Genomic DNA, 17929 nt, shown 5'->3' with positions numbered 1-17929 from the left:
TGGCTTTCTATTGAGCAACGGCTGAATTTCAAAGGGCTAGTAATAGTCTTTAAATGTCTCTCGGGTAAAGCACCAGAATACTTGAAATCTAGGATCCACGCAGCCACACCAAAGCGAGCATTGCGCTCCAATAGTTTGAAGCTACTGGCTCCGCCACGTACCACTTTGAAGAAAATAGATGAAGCAAGCTTTTCTGTTTGGGCTCCAAAAAGCTGGAACATGATTCCACTTTATCTTAAAAAATGTGCGACACTACAAGAGTTTAGGAAACGTCTTAAGACGTTTCTTTGTGATGCTTAAACTCCCTGATTGGTATAGGATGACACATTTCTTTTTCTTAAGGACTCCACTAGTCATTTGTAAATGACACTTTCCCCTTCACTGAGTCTATTTGTTTTGTTTTTCCCTGTGAGCGCGTTGAGGCCTTTTTTGGGGCGCATGTGCGCAATATAAAAATATATTTAGTTAGTTAGGACCAGGCGGACCAGGACAGCACTTACCCTACCCACTCTATTAGAGCCTTTCACGACCGGGTTGTGAATATGATGGCATTTCTAGACATCCCAATAACCTACCCCCGGCTCCACAAGAGGGGGTACTTTCTGGAGCCTTCTCTCTGTCGACACAGGAGCGCACCAGCCTGTTTCTTCAGAAGGACTTCCTGGCCGAGGCCCGTAAGGTCTGGGAAAAACCTCATTCCGGGCAACACCTAAACAAGAAAATTGATGCTCGCTACATGCATCTGAGGACATACCTTGGTCAGCATGTCCACTCCTTATCAACGGTGGTGGTAGCAGCTGCACTCCAGTCGAAGCCGGCCTTTACATCCTCCACTGCAGCATCTCAGATCCTTTCCAAAGAGGACAAGTTTCTTAACGCCATTGGGGAAAAAGTCTTTTTCCCCAATTCGGCTCTTCAGCTGCGTCGGGCTAACAGCAAACTTATCTTGGAGGCTGCTAATGTTAAACTGTGGAAGGAGCTCGCCAAGTTTCAGGAATGTATTCCTCCTTTTAGGCTGGACGACTTTAAAGGCGGCTTATCCGATGCCAGGGTTCTGGTGCAGGAACTACTTGAGTCTGCGGCACATCATGTATCATGTAGATACTTCTGCTCGAGGCCTTATGGTCGGAGTAGACCTTATTGTTGGAGTAGAACTCTCCCGCCAAGCGTGGCTGCATGCTACGTAGTTTTCAAAGGCAGTTCAGGACAAGGTGCTTTATCTCCCCTTCGAGAGTAGTAAAGAGCCGTTCCACTCCTCTACGGATGAGGAACTCGCAAAGACCAAGGCAAGCACTCAAACTGCCAAGTCCTTGACGGTCCTTGCGAAAACCCCAACAAAGGCATCTTCTACTCTGAGGTTCCGGTCTCAAACAAGGTCCTTATCTGGTTTCAGAGGCTTTCAGGACCGCAGTGGTTCCTGCTGGTGGCCCCCGCCGTCAACGGCAAGGTGGCCAGTTTTTCTCTCACCCAATAGCCTCCTCTTCGCAACGGTTGGTCTCTCCACCGATTATAAAATCTAAATGATGTTTTCAATCGGTCCCACGAGGACGAATTTCGTCTCATCTGGAGGCATGGCAGACATCACAAAAGACCGATGGGTTTTGTCCGTCGCCCGGGCTTCTGCTTGCCTTCCCCCCCCTACCCCATCATCCTCTCCAGCAGACTGGATCGCCCTCCCTCCGAGCATAGATACAGAAAGGGTTATTACTCCCATCTGTTTGCAGTGCCCACACCCAACCAGGATGGCTTGCGCACTATCCTCGACCTCCAAGTTCAATCTCTTTCTACCCCAAGGGAAATTCAAGATGATTACACCCTGCTAAAGTCCTCCAGAAGGGCGGTTGGCTCAGCGTGGTAGACCTTCAGGATGCATACATGCACACTCTGATCTGGAGCCTGCATCGATCTGCGGTTCTCCGTGGGTACGGAACACTTCCCATATCGTGTGCTATTGTTTGGTCTCAGCTCGGCACTGCGTGTCTTTACAAAGATGTCGGTCATCGCAGCATTCCTCAGACTGCAGGGGGTTCATGTATATCCATACTTGGACGATTGGCTCCTGTGCAGTCCTTGCCTACAGGCCACTACGGCCAATCTCCAGTCACTCCTTCAGCTCCTGTTCCATCCTGGGCTGTCGGTGAACTGGCAGAATTAGTCGATGATGGTCGCTCAAGACCTGATCTTTATGGGTTTCCGTTGGGATACCGTCCGTACCAGAGTGTTCCAGACGGAGGATGGGATTGCACACCTTTCGACCACGTGCCAGCTCTTCCTCCTGGGCCTTATGGCCTCTTGGGTGTTAGCTCTACCTCTTGCACGCCTGAAAATGAGAGGCACTCAGCTTGCTCTTCGGAGCGGCTGGTCCCTGGCTACAGAACTGGATTCCAAGATGATTCCAGTCCCATACTGCATGACCGTGTATCTTCAATGGTGGTCATCTGCCAGCATCCTTTCTGTGGGGACCTCCTTCCAGGAGCCCTGCCCATAAGCAACGGTTACTACAGACTCCTCCCTTCTGGGGTGGGGTGCGACACTGCGTCACCTTGCAGTGTATGATTTGTGGACAGCTCAGGACAGGTGGTTCCATATCAATTACCTAGAGCTCCTGGCAGTTTTCATGGCGCTCGAGGCTTTTCATCCTGTAGTGATGGTCTACATCAATAAACAAGGGGGCACCAAGTCTCCGCTCCTGGTTGGACCTTGCTATCCAAATTTGGAATTGCGCTATCCAACACAATGTCCGGTTTCAAGCTGTGCACATTCCGGGTCACGTCAATGTGGCTGCAGAATGTCTCTGTGGCGAGTTACGAATGGGAGGTGAACATCAATGTTCTCACCAAGATCTTCCAGCAATGGGATACTCCACCGGTGTACATCTTTGCAACATCATCGAACTGGAAACTTCCTTTTTATGCTTCCAGGGACGGGCTCGGAGTGTCTTTCTTAGCGGACACCCTCGAGATCCCGTGGGACAACATGAAAGCTTACTTTCCCTCCTTTGCCACTGATTCATCAGTCAATCTGGAAACTCAGGAGTGCATCGAACTGCACTCTCCGCTTCATAGCTCCTTGGTGGCCAGCCAGGTTCTGGTTTTCAGAACTGCAGCACCTGTCGGTGTCCTCTCCGATTAGGTTGCCGCAGATTCCCGACCTACTTCACCAGAGCAATCGCCAGTTGTGGCACCCCTAACCACAATGGTTCAGCTTGGCGGCCTGGTGCCAGAGTTCCGATCATTAGCGCAGTTCAACCCCTGCAAGGACAACATGCGTATAATTCAAGCGCACTAAAGCCCTCTACAAGAGCTCAATACAGGTGCAAGTGGCTCAGTTTTTGCCATTGGTGTCTAGCCAAACAGCTTGATCCAAGGCATGCTTTTATTGACACTGTCTTGTCTTTTGTATCTGGCCATGCATCCTCTGGCATCGGTCTTATCATGAAGGACATAGTTGTCTGCCATAGTGGCCTACCTATCTACCGACAGTTGCTTTTTTTCACTGGCTAATCCAGTCATCAAAAGACACTTTGTAGTTCTTCATCTTTTTCCGCTGGTTCGGGCCACAAATCCCAAATGGGATCTGAATGTGGTCCCTCACCACTTTGTCATAAGCCTTTTGAACCTATGGCCACTACCAAACTCTAGTACCTTTCTTGGAAGAGGTGGCCTTTTTGATTGCGGTAACATCTGCAAGGCGAATAAGCTTTTATGGAACATCGTTCATAACTTTCAAGGATATCCCTTCCCCCCCTTTCACCCCCCTTTTCACCTCCCTTCTCCCCCCTTTTCTCCCCCTGACTTGGGAGTTTTTCACAACTGTTACGTTTGGTGACCCCAAAGGGAAACCAGCCTCAAACGTTGATCTCCTGTTGGATAGCTTCATGTATTTCTGGGGCCTACAAGGTTCAAGGCCTTTAACCGCTAAACGGGCATTCATGCACATCTGCTCCGTGGCAAGGCAGCTGCTGCTGCCTTCCAAAAATACGTCCCTTGGGAGTCCATTGCCAAGGGGGCTACGTGGGCCTCCCCATCGGCCTTTTGGAGACATTACTGTCTTGACCAGAGCTCCCGGGATGATGCCCAATTTGTCAAGGCAGTTCTTAAGAATTTGCTCCAATAAGGGACATTTCCATCCACCCATAATACCTATGGTTGGTGCTTGGGAATCTCCCACAAGTAAGGAGGAAAGGGGTGGGAAGTAGTATGACAGTTACTCACTGTAGTGACTACCTTACTCCTAGTCCGTAGTCCCCTTTCCTCCATATGTCATCCCCTCTAATAAGTATCCTCTATTGTTGCTAAATTGTCCTGGACCTGGCGATAGAAAAGGACTGAAGGGCGATGCGTGGGGCGAAGTTCAGGAAGGCGGGCCTACTGTCACGTTCAGTGGCCCACGTAAAAATAAAAGGAGAACCAAAAATAATTTTTTTGATGCTTTAAAGTGCTCCGGTCCCGTCCCGAAGGACTGAATGTCCCACAAGTATGAGGAAAGGGGACTATGGCCTAGGAGTAAGTTCGTCACTACAGTGAGTAACTTTGTCATTTGCGAGAGACCACTACCGCCTAGAAGCCAAGGGGGCTATGCAGGCCAGCTTAGCAGAGAAGGAGAAGGACTGCATACAGTGCTACAAACTTACCAGCGGATCCTCCAAAGTTGGGGAGGTGCTGAGGCTGAAAGAGTAATGGACTTTGACTCAGGCATCAAACAGATGCAATAAAAGGAGACTCCTAAACTCGGCCGTGGAGTTAATTGAAGCGGCTAGAGTCCACTATGTGGTTTGGAGTGCTTGCAACATTGAATGTGAAATTTGCTTTATGAAAACAAGTACCAAAAGGCATTGAATTTAATAAATTGTGAATCGAAGTGGTCCTGCGACGGTTCAAGCAAAATCCTGCGCACAGTCGAAAGTCTTTGATTATTAATGCAGAGAGGGGGACTCAAACCCGACGGAGGGAAGTCCAATAAAAAGGTAAAGAAAGCTAAGGAAGGGAACCCCGGAAGTGAATTGAGGAAGGTTTGAGCCCGATCGAGGGGAACCTTTAATTGAAGAACAAACATTCATTAAGGAACATTTGTGTGTAAACTGTGCAAAACTGCTAGGCAAGATTGTATGCAGTACCCTGTAGGAGACTGCACCAGCCTTGTCCTCTTGGCAATAGTTAACCCAACCTTTGTTAGAAGCATGTACTACACAAGTTCGTAGAATGACTGAGCAGCCGGGCTTATCTCAAGAGGGGTCAATGTGAGCTGTAAGGTTGTAACAGAGTTTCACAATGACAATTATTCATATAAACTCTTAGACTCAAGGTTTCTTGATTAAACAATTATTCAACAGTCGGTTATATAAGCCTTCTTCAGAAGGGAGCAAAACATGTAACACTTAAAATATACTCCAAAACACACTGTTTCTCTAAATCAGATGATACCCATTGGGGATTGCACACAGACACTTCCTACACCCCCCGGTTGACGTAAATAGCGAGGACACTGTGGACATTGATCTATCACTGGCACATTTAGAGCAATACTGAGTTTGGTGCAAAAGATTAGATATGGGAATAAAACAAAGGTTTACAAAAAAACTCATAAACTGGTAAGTACTTTTTAAACCTCCATTGCAAAGTAAATTAACACTTTCCTGGAGGAAAGGTAAAGACACAAAGTCAGAGGTAAGAGTCTCTCAGGGAGCGAGGACAGCCAATGTTAGTTGAGCAAAGTCTAGGGGAGCTGAAGATCTTCTTGTAGGTAAGTAAGTCTTGCACAATGTTTTTAGAAATGTTTGTAGAAATAAGATTCACTTGAAGGGTCACAAGCTGGGAGGCTTGTGAGTGGCAAAGCTGCAAGCAACTCTGCAATGGCAACCAAGACAAGTCTCAACTGAGAACTAGCAAGGCTGCACAACAAGAGGTAAGTCCACTTAGGTTTACAGTACCTTTGGTTAGAAGAACACCGGATCCAGCTGCACTTCTGTTCCTGTGTAGGTCTGCAGATCCTGTGTTACTGGGCCTGAGTCGTGGGGACAAGGGGGAGGAGGTCTGGGGACTCCTGCACTGCGAATGGAAGGTCGGGGGTAGCAATGGGCAAACTTCAGGTCAGCGGCACTTTGTGGTTTCAGCTCCTCCCGTCTCTCGCAAATAGCAACATTACGGTCTCTCATAACTTCTTGGACTTTCCTTGCAGCTGGGTTCCAGCACTCTGTTGAGGTGGCTCAGGCTTGGTTAGTCCTGCCTCCTGGAAGTCCGGGGGATCTTCCTGGAGTTCGGGTCCGATTTAAAAACAATGCTCTCAATCTGGTGTTCCTCTCCCTGGCAAATCAGTTCCTATACAGCCAGCTCCGAGAGGATGTCCAGACGAGTTTACTTTGGGATTGATTGGTCCCACCAACCCAAGGGGAGAAGTAGTCCTTACAGTGCTCCTGTCGTCAAGGCGAAATCGGAGCTTCAGCAGGGCTTCACCGGGCAAACCAATGGTCCAGGAGTTGCAGCAGGCGTCTCTTCCAAGTTCCTCTTGGGATTCCTTTGTTCCAGTGGCCGACTCTGCCTTCCAAGCCAAAAGCCTCGCCTTTATGAAGTTTTCTCCCATTCATTTGCAGCCTAGCTGTCACTCGCGCAGCAGGGTGGCTGTCCTCCGAGGACAGACAGCCGTACAATCACCTTTGGGTGCATTCCTGTAACCAAGGGGCTTAAGCACAGGGAGCTTTGGGCAACTCCCTCACTTCCTGCCCCTGGCAGAAGCCAGAGACGGGCTTCACCAGTGAATCCCGCCAAAGACAAAATGAACAAAGGGACCAAACCTGGTTTGGCGCACAGAGTAAATCTCAAGAAGGATCTTTCCAACAAGAAATGGCGAAAAAAAAGCAGACCGGGCCATTTTGATAAAATGGGCACCCATGGGCGTCTTACTTCAATTGCAGCACGTGGTAAAAACACACAATGGTAGGAAAAAGTAAAGCACTGCCACCAGCCATTACTTGTAGAAAGGGTAACATAAAAATGTTACATCACAAACTAGACAAAGGGGATACTAAGTAACCCTTCCAGCACCCTATTGTAAGATAGTGTGAGCTGGGTCTAAAAAGTTACAATGCAAGTAAAGTCAATTTCACTTCACTGTTCTCGGAAACAGTATTTTATCCAAGACAAGGTATTTACATTTGTTGGGAAATCTGAAAGACTTCCCTGTGTCACTGCACTGAAGGTACTGTGACACACAATGGAAAGAGATGCTGCCTATGGAGTTTGTCATACTCCAAAACCATATGAAACCGTGTTGAGATCAAAGAAAAATACATGAGAGAGTGGGACAAAGGTCTCACTCTCTCCAGGTTAGAAATGAAAAGTCCTAAAGTCCAGCAGAAAGTGCTGGGGGTCTCTAAGGTAGAATGGAATTAGCACATTTCTGAGATTTCTCCCTAACAAAAACCCAGGAAAGTTGATCTGGACTTGGGGGAAGGGTAACCCGGCAGGTCATACCACCTGAACTGATAGCTTTATGCCTAAAGGCCAAGAGAGCTCTGGAAGACCGGTTCGGCAGCTTAAGGTGTATTCGCATAGCTGGTGGGTCTGAGCCCGGCGCAGGGGGACCCAGGGTGAAATCACCCGAGAAGTTGTACATATGAAATCCTGAGAAGAAAGGAACTTTAATGTTTGTTTGTCACATCAGGCCCTCTGAAGTAAGAGACTTTGAATGGCAACGAGACTGTGGCACTGAAGGCCCTGCTACTGAGATTTTGAACTGCATCCTCGTGCTAGAAAAGTCAGAGTATGTGCTTAGCTCAAGTGTGCCGCCTTGTCCCGTGCTGGAAACGTGGGGAAGGGAAGCCAACAGCTGAAATATCCTGACATATATAATTTTTTGAACACTTCTTTTGCATAACATTGTTTCCCACATTACTTGTATTTAGAACCAATTGTTGGCAATAGGTTTATTAGTATAGGCCCTTTTATTTTGACAGGACTTTACTAGGACTGCGTTATTATTTGATGGTCGTAGCTTGCTCCCATATTTGGAAATGGGATTAGATGGGTGTTTTTCAAACCCAATTGTAGTTCAATAAACACCCTTGAACTGTGATGACTTGTGTCTGTCGTCGTCCTGTTGATTCCATGGTTTCCTTACAGTACTTGCCTGTCACTTGACTTTGAGACACTGGACTTACTTACCTGATGGGGAAGCACTGCTAAAGTTAAGGAGCTGCCTTATTCTTATAAGGATGTGTAGCTGTTTTGATTCCCTGTTCTTTTCACTCTACTTGCTACCTTAAATTGCTTTTAATGCGTTTTAGTGTAACGTGTAGGTAATGTCACTTTGAAGTTACTGTGTGTTTTTGTGTGGATTTGCATTTGGTAGTATATGCTTTTCTTGAGTTTTATCTGCTTGGCGTGTTCAGGACCAATAGTATATTATTATTTTATCGTGTGGAACTCTGTTACTTGGCTGTCTCTAAGCATTGTTTACTGTACTTAACATACAGGCCCTGCCTCCTGATCTCTGCCTTACTGCCCTGCCCACATTACTCACATTCGGCCAGCACAAGTTTCGTTACTGTGTTCATCAACGAGGTTGAACTCTGAGCCCTCTGACAGGGATGGTTCTGAAAACCCCCTCCTAACAAGTAGTGGCCTGGCAGATCGTTTTTCTTCTGCATAATATGAATCCAAAGAGGCCTCTTTAGGAAGTGCGTGATAGTCTGTACTCTGCAACTTGCATGGTACTGGAGAAGTTATCAAGGCATTTGTACAGTTCTTTTTACTTAAGATTGTAATCATCTAAAGCATGCAATGACTAACGTATGGACAGTGATTCAAGTAATGGGAACATTAAACTGTCTTGCAGATTGAAATACTGAAAGATAGTGATGATGAGAAATCGGACCGCAACAGACCCTGGTGGAGGAAGCGTTTTGTTTCTGCAATACCCAAAGGTAACTGCTCACTGAACTCTGTCATCCTAAACAAGTGTCATCTTTGTGGGAGTGTGTGTACAAAGTAAGAGCATGTGAGTAGTGCTATGCTGCACTAGTGCCATTATGAATCCGATCTCGCTTAAGGGGGGAGAAACTGAGCAGGAGACTGGTATTTGGAGTCCTAAACAGTTTCATTTTCAGATGCCAAAGAAAGTTGAACACCCCTAGGAATGATAAAATAGAAAGCCCTCTGGGCAATAGGGTCGTAAATTGAAACAGTAATTGTAAAGGCTTGTCCTGCCCACACTTTCTTCCCAGATTCTGTCTGCCAACAGCCTGCAGACCTGAACATTAAGAATTATAAGGATGGGTCAAGAGAACTCCAATTTGAGTATTTTCTTAAAACAAACAAGGCAGGGTACTTATGTATTGATGCCGAAAAGGTCAGGATGGGTGAAACGATAGAGTATGCTCTGCTCTAGACAGACCTAGAGTCTGGAGTCCAGGCCCTAGTGTAGAAAGCATGCTTTTCTGGGAGATCATAGTCCACAAATGTCAGTCTACAGCAAAGTGTGTGTACCTGGGCACTTCTTTGACCTTTGTGGGGGCTGGTCTATCCTTGAATAACCTGGCCATATTTCGACATTTGTTTTGACTGCAGTAACTCCTGGAACTGTCCATTGCTCCTGTTGGGCCTTGTGTGTCCTCAGGTTTTTGGAATGGGCAGGTGTATAGTTCCCCCTCCTGTCCTAGGGGTCTCTTTAAGCTGTACTGCCTGGGGCAACTCTGGTAGACACCCCCCACTGCCTGTGTTATGGATAAGATGTGTTCCCCACCCTACCTGGGAATTGGCTCCAAGGTCTTGAGATTGTACTGATGGGCTGCTCAGACCTAGTATGAAGCCTATGCAGTCTTTCGGGATTACTTATGAAGGATATAGCACTCCTGACCCGCTCAGCAGCCTTTCTAGTAATCGGACTGGCCCCTTGTAGTTACTGTTACCTGGCACTCTGTAGGCCCGCGCCCTTGCCCTGTATTTACCCCTTGGGTATTCGATCACATCAATTTTTCTCCCACCCACTCCCCAGTGCACACTCCATCCTGGTTGATGGCTGTGCCCACAGGCACCTCTGAGTCCTTACACTTCAGCTCTTGAACACATCTCCTTTTCTTGCTCCTCCTTTACTCATTTACCTCCTGCTGCTTCATTTTGCTTCATTTTGCATTACTTCCCCCTCAACCTGCTCTTGTTTCCAAACGCTCCCCTTCTCCGTTTCTTGAGCACCGTTTGTTAGTGAGAATTCTCAATTCTGTGTTAATTCCCTTCTACCTTCGAGGCCCCCAGCACTTTTGCTGGACGTCAGGACTTTTTAATTTTCATCCTGAAGAGTGAGCCCTTTTTCTCACTCTCATGTATTTTGTTCTGATTTGAACCCGGTTTCTTTTGGTTTTGGAGTCTGACGAACTCCATAGGCATCATATTTTTATTTTGCGACACACAGCACCTTGAGTGCAGTGGCACAGAGAGGTTTGTTGCATTTCTGCTAAGGTATACATACCTTCTCTTGGATAAACTGTTTCCAAGAACAGTTAAGTGAAATTGACTTTACTTACATTTGTAACTTTTCTAGACCCAGCACACACTATCTTACAATAGGGTGCTGGAGGGGTTACTTCGTATCCGCTTTGTCTAGGTGCTCATGTAACATTTTTGTTACCCTTTCTACACTTATTTGCTGGTGGCAGTGGTTGACTTTTTCCTACCCTTTTGTGTTTCTACCGCATGCCAATTGCAGCTGCAGTAAAGCACCCATTTTGGGTGCCCATTTTGTCACAATGGCCCAGTCTTCTTTTTTCTCCATTTCTTGTTGGAAGGATCCTTCTTGAGATTTACTCTGCGCCCTAAACCAGGTTTGGTCCCTTTGTTTTGTCTTTGGCGGGTTTCACTGCTGAAGCCCGCCTCTGGCTCTAGCGTGTCTGGCAGGGCAGGAAGTGAGGGAGGTACCCGAAACTCTGTGCTTAATCCCCTTGGTTACAGGAATGCACCCAAAGGTGATTGGCTGGCTGTTCTTGGAGGATAGCCACCCTGCTGTGTGAGTGACAGCTAGGCTGCGAACGAATGGGAGAAACCTGCATAGAAAGCGAGGTCTTTTGCTTGAAAGGCAGAGTCGGCCACTGGAAGAAGGAAAACGAAGTACGTGGAAGAGACGCCTGCTGCAAATCCTGGGCTGTTGGTTTGCCCGGTGAATCCCTGCTGCAGTACCAAAGCTCTGAATTTGCCACGACTAGAGAAGCCATGCGAAAGGCGACTTCTCCCCTTGGGTTGGTGGAACCAATCGACCCCAAGACGAACTCATCTGGACTTCCTCTCGGAGCTGGCTGTACTTCCACTGCTGCTGCAGGAACCGATTGCCAGGGAGAGGAACACCAGAATAGAGTATCTCGTCTTTAAGTCGAACCCGGGCTCCAGGACGATCTGCCGGACTCCCATGAAGCAGGACTGACCAAGCCTGAGCCACCTCAACAGAGAGCTGGACCCCAGATGCGAGGAAAGTCCATAAGGTATCCGAGAACCGCGGTGGTGCTATTCGCGAGAAGCTGAAACCGCAAAGTGCCACTGATATGAAGTTTGCCCATTGCTGCTGCCGCCGACCTTCAAAACGTAGTGCAGGAGTCCCCAGACGTCCTCCCTCTTATGCCCACCACAGAGGTCCAGGAACAACAGGAACTGCCATACTATAACTGGAACAGAAGCCAACTGGAATCAATTTCTTCAGACCTAAGGTACTGTAAACTAAGGGGTACTTACCTCTTGTCATGTAGCTTTGCTAGCTCTCAGTTAAGACTTTTCTTGGTTGCCATTTGAAGAGTTGCTTACAGCTTTGCCTCTCACGAGCATTCCAGCTTGTGGCCCAACAGTGATTTCATTTTCTACAAAGAACTCGAACATTGTGCAAGACTTTTTACTTACCTGCAAGAAGTGCTTCAGCTCACCTAGACTTTTGCTCAATTAACATTTGCTGTAATGGCTCCCTGAAAGACTCTTCTAACCTCTGACTTTGTGCTTTAACTATCCCTCAACAAATGTCACACATTCTAGAACTTGTGTAGCTGGGAAAGGGCTAATTTACTTTGCAGTGGGGGGGTTCAAAAGTACTTGGCTGCTTTAGATTTTTTGTTATTGTTTTATTCCCTCATCTTCCTTTTGACACTAACCTCAGTATTGCTCTAAATGTGCCAGTGATATATCAATGTCCACAGTGTCCTAGTTATTTAAGTCACTTCAGGGTGTAGGAAGTTACCTGTGTGCCTTCCCAAATGGGTATCTACTGATTTTAAAGGAACTGAGTAATTTGAAGTATATTTCGAGGGGATTGGGTCCTCTGACGTATTCCATATCTGACATGTAATCACCACAGCTGTGCTGCTTCGGAAACTTTTTTCTGCGTCCTGCGTCGATGCACCATCATCGAGGACCTCGTCCGACGTCATCCGATGTGATAATTAGGACGCAGGACGCCCGTAGCCTCATTTCTGTTGTTTCCGCAAACGTGTTGTTTCGTGAATCTCGGTTAACGCCTCGACTCTTTGGAGTTCTGTTCTTCTGGGTTCTTCGAACCTGTTAGTTTTTGTGAAAATCCTTCGTATGAAGATGTCTTCTACTTCGACCCCGCGTCCGGGCTTCAAGAAGTGCGGGGAGTGTGGGTCCAAGATGTCGGTGACGGACTCGCACGACGCCTGCCTCTGGTGCCTCGGGGAGGCCCACGACACAGATGACTGTATCGACTGCCAGTCGCTCACGCCCAAAGCCTTATGCGACCGTAAGAAGTTGTTGTCGGTAGGTCTGGTGTCCAAGCCCCGGAAGTCGAGGTCTGCGGGGCTTTCGACGGATGATTCGAGGGGTGACTCTCCGCATCATCGTCGGAAGTCTTGTGGGTCTCCTTCTAGGAGTCATTCTCGCCACTCCTCAGCCTCTTCGAGGCATTCTCGCAAGCGCCGACACCGGTCGTCTTCCAGGTCCTCTTTGGAGGACTCTGCCCAGCCCGTCGCTTACCCCACCAGCCGTGCGACGCCGGAGGAATGGGCTTCATTCGGGAAGAAAATGCTGGCGATTCTTGAGTCGCAGGGTACTAACCCGTCCGCGCCCCCGAGTGGGGTCGGTCGTGAGAGGTCGAGACACACCGCCCGCAAGAGTGGTCGGCACGAGTCACGGGAGAGGTCCCGTTCGGACAAGGAGAGTTGTTCTCGACGTACCTGTTCCAGGTCCTGGTCCTTGACGCGTTCGAGACCGTGTGCACCTGTGAGGTCTTCGAGGAAGACATCGACGTCTGAGGCGTCGAGGGCGTCGACAGGCTTTCTCGAGGCTCCAGCTCCAAGGAAATCGTCGAAGCCGTCGACGCTCAGGTCGTTGAAGGACACGCTCGGGGCTCCGGCTTAGAGGGCTGTGTCGACGCCGCCGATGCTGGCGGCGCTGCATCTGACGTTGACGCCGATTTCCTCGACGCCGATCCTCTCGGCGCCGATGCCTGTTCTTTCGACGCCGGCACCGATTCGCTCGACGCCTTTCGTGTCGGAGGTACCCTGTGGCACGGGGGAACCCCCTAGGAAGGCTCTGGTTAAGAGCAAGCACTCTTGGGTGCCTTCTTTTCGCCACCTGGAATATATTTCAGAGGCGGATGAGGATTCTGATGGCCTGGTTCCTGGTCAGGTTCCAGATGAAATTGTCTCAGGCCATAGTCCGTTTGACGATTTGAGGCAATCACTGCATGATGCCAGTGGACTGGACACCTCTCCGGAGGTGGAGTTTTGTAGGCCTGAGCCTGGCTCTCATGCCGATAACTCGTACCGGCGCCTTATGGCTAGGGTTTCTGAGTACTTGGATGGTCTGCTCCCCCAGGGGAGTTTGTGCAGGATGATGTAACGGACATCCTGGATGTTGGTCCCCCAACTGACCCGGTACTGCCGTTCCATATGGCTTTACAGAGAAGGGTGGCGGCTTGGACTGCTCCGGAGAGTTTCCCGGCGGTGGGCAGATCCTTGTCGCGAAAATACCGTCCAGCCAGTAGCGACCCCTGCTACTTGACCAGGCACCCCACTCCGGAGAGTTTGGTGGTGCAGGCGGCCACGGCCCCAGCAAAGCAGGCGTCGTACCCTACCATCCCTCCTGATAGGGACAACAAACGTTTTGATGGCTGGGCGAAGAAAGTGTTTTCTTCTGGTGGTATGGCGCTTCAGGCGGCCAACTCCATTTCTGCCTTGTCTCGTTTCACACACACTCTGTGGAACTGTGTTGCGTTAGCGGCTGAACATATTCCCGAAGGGGACGAACGGGATGGTTTCCTTGCTATGGTCCAGGATGGTAAGGATGCCATGTGTGAGTCTGTTCAGTCGGGATTGGACTTAACTGAATGCGTCAGTAGGTCCATGGCGGCGAGCACCGTGATACGCAGGTTTGCGTGGTTGCGGAAGTCGGGGTTTGCTCCTGATGTGCAGTCCCGGCTCCTCAACATGCCCTTTGACGGTGAACATCTTTTTGGCAGCAAGGCTGACGAGAGCCTTGAGAGGTTGCAGACCTCAAAAGCTGCAGCGAAGTCGTTGGGCGCTGCAGTTCGCCAACCTCTGCCTTTTCGTCCTAGGGGACAGCAGTGGAGGGGTGGTTCCTTTCGCTATTACTCGTCCTTCAGTAAAGCAAGAGGAGCTGACAGTCAAAGAGGCCAACACAGGGGTACCAGAGGTGGATGACAGGGTACCTGTGGTGCCAAGGCCGCTCGGGCAGTTGCCTCTTTGCCCTCCAGGTAACGCCGCAGCCGCTCCCACTAAGTCATGAGGCCATGTCCCATGGTTCGCCGGTTGGGGGAAGGCTGGCGCAGCATCTCGTAGAGTGGCAAGCCATTACTTCAGATGTGTGGGTTCTGGAGATCATAACCCACGGCTACTGTCTTCCCTTTCGGCACAGGCCTCGTGACAATCCACCGGGGAACCTCTCTTTGCAGAGTCCGGATCTGCTCCTTGCGCAGGAAATTCAAGCCCTGCTGGAGAAAGGCACCATAGAACTGGTGCCTGTGGCGGAGAGGAACAAGGGATGGTATTCCCCTTATTTTTTGATTTCGAAGAAAGACGGGGGATTGAGACCCATCATGGACTTGCGCGGTTTGAACAAACTCCTCAGGAAGGACAAGTTCAAGATGGTTACTCTCTCAAGTCCTCCAGGCCCTTCAGCTGCTTCAGGACTGGTTGGTGTCACTCGACCTCAAGGATGCTTACTTCCATGTGCCGATCCATCCCAAGCACAAGAAGTACCTGAGGTTCGGGGTTGGCGACTCGCACTTTCAGTTTCGGGTCCTGCCGTTCGGATTGACCTCCGCCCCGAGGGTTTTCACCAAGCTCATGGTGGTGGTGGCAGCGCATCTCAGGCAAAGGGGGATTCACGTCTACCCCTACCTGGACGATTGGTTAATCAGAGGGAGCTCTCCCGAGCAAGTCCTGGATCATCTGTCCGTCACCTGCCACTCCCTTCACAGGCTGGGCTTCTCCCTCAATTTAAAGAAGTCCCATTTGACGCCAACACAGCGGCTCCAGTACATCGGAGTAGTGCTCGACACTTCCCTGGGGCAGGGTTTTCCTCCCCAGGTGAGGGCTCTTCACATTCAGCAGATGGTGCACAAGTTTCAGCATGCCCAGACGCTCCCAGCGTTCGAGTTCTTGAGGTTGCTCGGCCTCATGGCATCCTGCATTCTTCTGGTGCCAGAGGCTCGCCTGCGGATGAGATCTTTGCAGTGGGCACTCAAAACGCAATGGTCGCAGTCCTCCGGCAGGATGTCGGACCCGGTTCAGGTGCCGCCCTCGGTCGCCCGGGACCTTCTGTGGTGGGCCATCGAAGCCAACTTGATGAATGGGGCTCCTTTTTGGCTTCCCTGGCCGGAGGTGACGATCGTGACGGATGCATCCCTCACGGGACGGGGAGCGCATGCCAACGGGCTGACAGTCAGCGGTCGTTGGTCTCCGTCGGAGTCCAGACTCCATATCAATCTGTTGGAGCTGAGAGCCGTCAGGCTAGCCCTGAAGGCTTTTCTGCCGACTGTGCGAGGAAAGAGTGTCCTGATCCTGACGGACAACACAGTGGCCATGCACTACCTCAAGAAAAAGGGGGGGGGCAGGGTCACTTCCTCTGTGCAGGGAGGCGATGCAGCTCGCGTTCTGGGCCATCCAGCAGGAAGTTTCGATCTCGGCAGTTCATCTGGCCGGAGACGAAAACGTGACGGCGGACGCTCTGAGCAGGCAGAGCACGATCTCTCACGAGTGGGAGTTGGCTCAGAAGATTCTCCTGGAGATCTTCGCCCTTTGGGGGACCCCTCAAGTGGATCTCTTCGCCTCCAGTGTCAATCGGAAGTGCGAAAGGTTTTACTCGCAGGAAATTCCTCCAAAAGGAGCCTTAGGAGACGCGTTCGTGGTGGAGTGGTCATTCCCGCTGCTGTACGCGTTTCCGCCAGTCCCCGTCATCCCGCAAGTGCTGCGGAGGTTACGGAAGTTCGGTTTCCGGATGATCCTCATTGCTCCGGCGTGGGCTCGGAGGATGTGGTACCCGGAACTTCTCGGCTTGTCCATCTGCCCTCCACGTCGTCTTCCCTACCGAGACGATCTGCTCTCACGGGAGGGGGGTCAGTTCTCCATCCAGAGGTCAGATCCCTCAACCTTCACGCTTGGCTTCTGAAAGGTTGAGGTATAAGGATTGGGACCTCCCTGAAGACGTGATGGAGGTGTTGCTTTCGGCCCGAAGGCCAGCAACAAAGTCTCTGTACCGTTGGCGTAAGTTCTGCGACTGGTGCAGAGTTCAGAATGTGGATCCTTTTGCATGCGACATCCCCATGGTTCTGTGCTTTTTACTTTCTTTGGCCCACAGGGGCTTGCAAGTGGGTACCATTAAAGGTTACCTGGCGGCGCTGCCCATCTTTAAGCGCTCGTCTGAAGAGTGTTCTTACTTTAAAATCCCTTTAATTTCACAGTTTCTGAAAGGGCTCACTAATGTGTTCCCTCTGTCACCTTTCCTGGTGCCCGATTTAAACCTTGTTCAGTTTCTTATGGGTGCTCCGTTTGAGCCTTTACATTCTTGCCCTTTGAGGCTGTTAACTCTGAAAACTGTGTTTTTAGTTGCGGTTACTTCCGCTCGCAGAGTGAGTGAGTTACAGGCACTTTCAGTTAAGCCACCTTCACTGTATTTCACAAGGACAGGGTTGTCCTTAGAGTTCGTCCTTCTTTTTCTTCCGAAGGTAGTGACGGAATTTCATTTGGCCCAGAAGGTTGTTCTTCCGGCATTCTATCCTCCTCCGCATCCTGGTAAGGAAGAGGAGAGGCTCCATTGGCTTGATCCTAGGAGAGCTTTAAGCTTTTATGTTTCACGCATGTCCCGGGTCAGAGTGGACGATCAACTCTTTATTGGTTACGCTGGAAAGCGTTTGGGGCATGCTGTGACGAAACAGACTGTCTCGCTGGATTATTTTGGCCATCTCGGAGTGTTACCGCTTGGCGGGTAAGGACCCACCGGCTGGCTTGCGGGCCCATTCTACCAGGGGTATGGCTGCATCTACTGCCCTGCAGAGGGGTGTTCCTATTCGCAACATCTGTGATGCAGCCACTTGGGCTTCAGTACATACATTTGTACGTCACTATTCCCTCGATTCCATCCGAGGACAGGATCTGGCCTTTGGCAAGGCGGTCCTTTGCTCTATTTGATTGGCTATTCTAAATTTTGATTCTAAATTCTTTCCCTCCTCCTTGCTCTGGTACTGCTTTGGGAGTCTGTCATAGATATGGAATACGTTGGAGGACCCAATCCCCTCGAAGTACAAGTTACTTTCTTACCTGGTAACGTTCTTTCGATGGGATGGTCCGACGACTTATTCCATATCGCTCCCGCCCTGCCTTCCCCGCTGCAGAATTTCTTTTGCGATTGCAGCCTACGTTTCGCAAGACTTTGTGTCTGACTGGCAGTTGACTAATGTCACACGTTCTGGGGGAAAAAACTACAAC

General features: G+C 49.7%; 1 protein-coding gene across 19 annotated transcripts in view; it reads left to right on the top strand.

Moving 5' to 3' along the window:
- Nucleotides 1-17929, top strand: part of GAPVD1 (GTPase activating protein and VPS9 domains 1) — a 1092811-nt gene that overhangs the window by 757860 nt on the left and 317022 nt on the right. For all 19 annotated transcript variants that reach the window (XM_069609416.1, XM_069609426.1, XM_069609418.1 and 16 more), the window contains one exon: nucleotides 8833-8920. In XM_069609416.1, coding sequence (XP_069465517.1) covers nucleotides 8833-8920 — 88 coding nt within the window. The remainder of the gene's footprint in view (nucleotides 1-8832; nucleotides 8921-17929) is intronic.

The sequence above is a fragment of the Ambystoma mexicanum genome, chromosome 8 (assembly GCF_040938575.1).
Source record: "Ambystoma mexicanum isolate Mex_15411 chromosome 8, UKY_AmexF1_1, whole genome shotgun sequence".
NCBI classification, from domain to species: domain Eukaryota; kingdom Metazoa; phylum Chordata; class Amphibia; order Caudata; family Ambystomatidae; genus Ambystoma; species Ambystoma mexicanum.
The sequence above is the reverse complement of the archived record's forward strand: the minus strand, read 5'-3'. Positions and strand labels throughout refer to the sequence as shown.